We start from the raw sequence: 6000 nt of genomic DNA on the forward strand, positions 1-6000 counted from the left end.
GGAGGCCGGACGATGTGCTCACCCGCAGGCTCCCTGCGCGGCACTCCGTAGGCTTTAACAAGAGAGGGTGGCCCGATAGTTGGACCAGGGACAAGTACCCTGGTCCTTAAAGGGAGAAGGAAATGACTGGCAAAGCTGACAACGGGGGAGTATGGACACCTAACTTTATTACTCTAAACCTAAGCCTGAAGGGCTGTATGGAGATCCGGGTTGGCAGTGATGAACTGCTGCTCGAGCAGACAGCCACATATCTGCACCCTTCCGTTGGTTGGGTTAAACTAGGCTAAAGTAGGCGCTTACTCTTGACTCTGATGACGAAGCCTGGCATGGCCATCTAGACGTGCGAACAGGGGAAGCGTGACGTTGATTTGAAGGCTATACCTACCCACTACCTCACACTCCTGTCTTCCCCTTCCTCCCTCCCTCAACCTCTCCCTCCTCTCTCTCTCTCTCTCTCTCTCTCTCTCTCTCTCTCTCCATTTCTTTCTTTTCACTTAATAAAGGCCATGGAGAAAATACCCGAAAGCTTTCAATTACATTGACATAAATTTACAAGAAAGAATTCAGATATACAGCTGTTACTATCACTCCGACCATCATAAACTATTACAATTATTATTATTTCTGCTGCTGCTGCTGCTGCTACCACTAGTACAACCACTGTTTTATGCATTAGAGGAGATAGCTCTAGGGTCTTTTTAATATGTCGCTAAGCGCTGCTGCCACAAAGAAAAAATAGTCAGAAAGAAGTTTCAGCTTCGGTTACGGAGGTGTCTTAAGGCTGCCCTCTTGAAAGCTTCAAGCCGTATGGAGAAAGAAATACAGACAAAGGAATGCTGTTCCAAAGTTTACCAGCGCAAGGGATGAAATAATGAAGGTACTAGTTAACTCATGTTTAAGTAATTTAGACAACATAGAGGTAAGTAGAAAGATTTGTGTAGCGAGGTGGCAAAAAGGGTGCAGGTATGCAATTAGATAGTTCAGAAGTGCATCTAATATTAAAATACTGATAGAAGATAGAAAAGTAACACTTAGGCGGTGGGAAGGGGAGCTAACTGATGAGGTGAAAAGCCTTGGACTCTGTCCAAATAAGCATATCACTACTATTGCTACTACTACTACTACTACTACTATTACTACTACTGCTACTACTACTACTACTACTACTACTACTGTTGCTGCTGCTGCTGCAGCTGGTGCTGGTGATAATAATGCTCCTGCTATTGCTGCAGCTATTACTAGGGGGTGGATCTATACATTTTTGGGCTTTAGGTCAAAGCAACAAAATGGGTCCCACTTTAATGATCGTAATTATATTGACCTCTAGTAGTCTCCTCATTTATCTGTATATTCCTGTGCATCTTCAACCAATAATTATTACTACCATTGCCATTGCGACTGGTACTACTACTACCACTACTACTACTACTACTACTACTACTACTACTACTACTACTACTACTACTACTACTACTACTACTACTACTACTACTACTACTGCTGCTGCTGCAGCTGCAACTGTTATTATTATTAGTTCTCTTCATAATTATTATAAAGTGTAATATTTTTATAATTCTTAATTGTATGATGAAAGTAATAATATTTACAGTAAAAAAATAATCATAATACTAATAGTATTGATGATTGTCAGCATTCTTATTTGTATAATAATAATTAATAATAATATTTTTTTTCTTCTATATCAAGCATGCAACTTAATTTTCCATTCCCTACTCTCTTCATCCCTCCGCTTGTTCTTCTCCTTTTCCTTCCTTATTCACCCCTCCTTCTTGCTCATTATTTTATTTATTCATCCTTCCTCATTTTCCTTCTTGAAATTTTCTTCCTCATTTTCTTTCATGTTAACTAGTCCATCTCGGTTACCCTGTGCTTTTCCCTTCCCCTTTTCCATCTCTGAACACTTTCTTTCCTCTCACTTCATCACTTCCTTTCCCTCGTCCTGCCTCGCTCACCTCTCTATACTCATGGTGGTGAGGGTGAGAACCGAACAGATGGCCGACAACGCCTGCAAGAAGTACAGCGTCTTACACATCGTTGCCCCGAGCGTCCACGAGTAGGAGAAGAGACGCGCCAGCTGCATAGGAGAAGAGAAGAAATAATTATATTGTACTGGAGGGAATGAGGGAGGGAGAGGGGAGTAGATGAATGAATAGAGGGTGAAAAAAACATACGTCAGCCGCAGAAAAAAAATAGAATAAGATAATGAAGGCAAAAACGAAGGAAGGAAAAATGTTATGGAGGTATTGCAGGAAAAAGAGAAGAGACGTGTCAGTTGTTAAGGAGAAGACAAGAGACTGTGAAAAGGAGGAGGAGGAAGAAGTGGAGGGATGAGGAAGTGTACGGAGGGAAAGAGGTAAGAAAGAGGAGACACGCCAGGTGCAGAGGAAACGGAGAGTGTAAATGAGGGAAGGAGGGAGGGAGGAGCAAGTGCATGAAAGTGCAGGAGGAATATAAGAGGGAGAGAAGAATAGGGTTCTCCACCAGTGTTCATGGGTAGGACAATATGGACCAAGTACATGAAAGAGAAGAGATAATAGAGAAACAAAAGAGGAAAGAAGGTAGGGCGGAAAGGGTGACCGTAAGAGTAGGAGGAAATAATGGTGGGAAGGCTGCATGTCTGAAAGTGACAATTTACAGAAGGAACTTGCCAGCGGTATAGGAGGCGAGATAAGAGAATGATGAATATATGTAAAAAAAAAAAAAAAAAAAAAAAAGAGATTAGGGGATTAAAAAAGAGATGGAGGAAAGTGAGGAAAAAATCGGGGGCATACATGGAGGAAAGTGAGGAAATATCAGAGGTATACATGAAGGAAAGTGAGGAAAATTCGGAGGTATACATGAAGGGAAGTGAGGAGAAAATGGAGGAAAGTGAGGAAATATCGGAGGTATATATGAAGGAAAGTAAGGAAAAATCGGAGGTGTACATTGAGGAAAGTGAGGAAAAATCAGAGGTATACATGAAGACAAGTGAGGAAAAATTGGTACTTGGTTCCTGTGTCCATATGTAAGAGACATTTGAACAGCCGAGAAGGTATGGTCAGAGGAATAAAGGAAGAGGTAATGAGGTCAGAAAGTGGTAAGAACGAAAAGTAGGTATATGGGGGTGTCATGAAAAAATGATAAAAATCAAAAGAACCACGTCAGCTGGAAATGAAATATTGAGGAGAAATAAAGTACAATAGGTGCGAGGAAAGGAATGAATGAAGAAAGGAAGGAACGGATAAGGAGACTAGTTACGGAATGAAGATTTAAAATGTTCCTGGTAGAAGAGAGATAGGAGAAAAAATTGGAAAAGATACGGGAAAGAGGAAGTAGGGAGAGATATGAATGAAAGGTATGTAAAGAATTAACTATATCAGGAAACAAACAAAGAAACCTCATGTAAAGTGTAGGAAAACTGAGAAAGGATATGACAGAGGGAAGGAGGTTTGTAAGGTATGCAAGGTGATTTGAGAATAGCTGAGCCAGCAGAGGAAAGAAAGAGGAGGAGAAAATAAGATGAAGGAGACAAGGAGAGAAATATGAATGGAGGAAGATGATAATGAATTGAGGCGGACACGCTCCCATAAGGAGGAGGTAGGAAGATATGTGTGTGTGTGTGTGTGTGTGTGTGTATATATATATATATATATATATATATATATATATATATATATATATATATATATATATATATATATATATATATATATATATATTACAGCAGTGGAGTCAGTTCAAGGGCATAAAAAAGGAAACAAATATGAATAAAAGCCCGCTACTCACTGCTAAAAAGAGTTAGAGGAGTGGCCGAAAGATATATCAATTTTGGGAGGAGAGATGTCCTGATACCCTCCTCTTGAAAGAGTTCAAGTCGTAGGCAGGAGGAAATACAGGTGAAGGAAGGTGAGGGATGAAAGAGTGAAGATGCTGGTTAACTCGTGCGTAAGGGATTTGGACAGTAAAGGGATGTGCTTGAGTAGAAAGTCATGTGTGGCAAGGCCGTGGGAGGGGGAGGCATGCAGTTTGCCAGTTCGGAAGAGCAGTCAGCATGAACATATCGATAGAAGATAGAAACAGAGGCAACATGGCGGCAGAATTTAAGAGGTAGAAGACTATCAGTAAGAGGAGGAGAGCTGATGAAACGAAGAGCCTTAGGGCCGTTTTCACAGTCGTCTCCTAACCAAAGGCCCAACCAACATGGTAGCAGCCGTTACCATCGCCTCGATCCGCTTTCACAGTCGCTGTTTTCGTGGTATCGGCGACTACCAGCGTGGTGACGATCATGACAAGACGAAGGCGCGTGATTCGGCAGTGTTGGTATGCCGGAGCGGCGGGAAATGTCAACATTACATCAGCTGAGCGGAGGATTATGAAGGAGTAATATGAAAAATAAACGTACAAAAAGTAAACGTGAAGAATATATATAAAGAGTAACTGTGAAGAATAAATATGATGAAAAAATGAGGAGTGTCTCGCTGATACACCCCTCAAATCTGCTGATAGCCTAATATTTCATAGGCGGAAAAGGTGAAATAATGGTGAGAAGTATTAATTAAACTTCTCTTATATTAGCAGATATCAGCAAGACAGATTTTTCACCTATAGAAATTACAATTATTCATTATTCACACTTATTTATCTGACTTCACATTTATTCTTTACTTAATAGGGCTGATTTCGTTATATATATGCTCTATGCATACATATTAGGCTAACTAGAATAATACGAGTTTGACAAAGAAGGCATAACAGATGAATACTGGTGACAAGTATTAAAGTCCTCCATTCTTCTTTGGTGTGTACTTTTGCAACAATAAACCATCAATCAATCAAATTGAAATTCTCAGCAGGACGTTTACTGGTCAGCAGGTGAATTGAGTTCATGTCATTCAAATTCTTCTAATTTTTTTTTCTCATATTACCATTGAAGCCGTGCAACGAGTAGCTGTATTGTTTAATATTTTTTCACATCTATTTAGATAAATAATATAACCATTTGAGAGCACGAATTTGTGTTATTTACTAATTAATGTCATTGGTAAGCTCCATTGGGGAGCCCCGCGGCTACCAGAGCTCCGTTACCAGAGGTTCCAATCTCTGGTACTGATGCAAACAAACAGCGCCGCGAAAGACGACTGTAAAAGCGGATTTCTTGTTGGTAGCGGCGATCGCCGCTCATTGGGAACGATCAACACAAACAAACGTGACTGTGAAAGCGGCCCTAAGACTCCACTCTGTCCAAGAGAGCTGTGTGAGTGGAGCCCCCCCACACGTGAGATGCATACTCCATACAAGGGCGGACAAGGCCCCCGTAAATGGATAGCAACTGTGCGGGGGAGAAGAACTGGCGGAGACGGTACAGAACGCCCAGCTTCGAGGAAGCTGATTTAGTAAGAGAAGAGATATGAAGTTTCCAGTTGAGTTTTTGAGTTAAAGATAGACCGAGGATGTTTAGTGTTGAAGAAGGTGATAGCTGAGTGTTGTCAAAGAATAGGGGATAGTTGTTTGGAAGATTGTGTCGAGTGGATAGGTGGAGAAACTGTGTTTTTGAGGCGTTGAAAGACATCAGGTTCTTCATGCCCCAATCGGAAATAATAGTAAGGGCTGAGGCTAAGCGTTCTGCTTCCTCCAGGCTGGAATCGTTTAGTTCCTGTTGGGTGGGTCTTCTATTAAAAGAAGTTGAGTAATGCAGAGTACGGTCATCGGCGTAAGAATGGATAGGACAGTTCGTTTTGGAAAGAAGATCATCAATGAACGATAAAAAGAGAGTGGGAGATAGGACAGAACCCTGCGGAACACCACTATTAATAGGTTTAGGGGAAAAACAGTGACCGTCTACCACAGCTGAAATAGAACGGTCAGAATGAAAACTTAAGATAAAGGTACAGAGAGAAGGATACAAACCGTAGGAGGGTAGTTTGGAAAGCAAAGATTTGTGCCAGAACCTATCAAAAGCTTTTGATATGTCCAGCGCAATAGCAAAGGTTTCACCGAAAC

At 41.1% G+C, this 6000-nt stretch overlaps 1 protein-coding gene across 2 annotated transcripts in view; it reads right to left on the reverse strand.

Annotated features, from left to right (window-relative positions):
* Nucleotides 1–6000, reverse strand: part of LOC127007627 (QRFP-like peptide receptor) — a 98729-nt gene that overhangs the window by 59168 nt on the left and 33561 nt on the right. For both annotated transcript variants that reach the window (XM_050878780.1, XM_050878779.1), the window contains exon 3: nucleotides 1974–2095. In XM_050878780.1, the coding sequence (XP_050734737.1) occupies nucleotides 1974–2095 (122 nt within the window). The remainder of the gene's footprint in view (nucleotides 1–1973; nucleotides 2096–6000) is intronic.

The sequence above is a fragment of the Eriocheir sinensis genome, chromosome 36 (assembly GCF_024679095.1).
Source record: "Eriocheir sinensis breed Jianghai 21 chromosome 36, ASM2467909v1, whole genome shotgun sequence".
NCBI classification, from domain to species: domain Eukaryota; kingdom Metazoa; phylum Arthropoda; class Malacostraca; order Decapoda; family Varunidae; genus Eriocheir; species Eriocheir sinensis.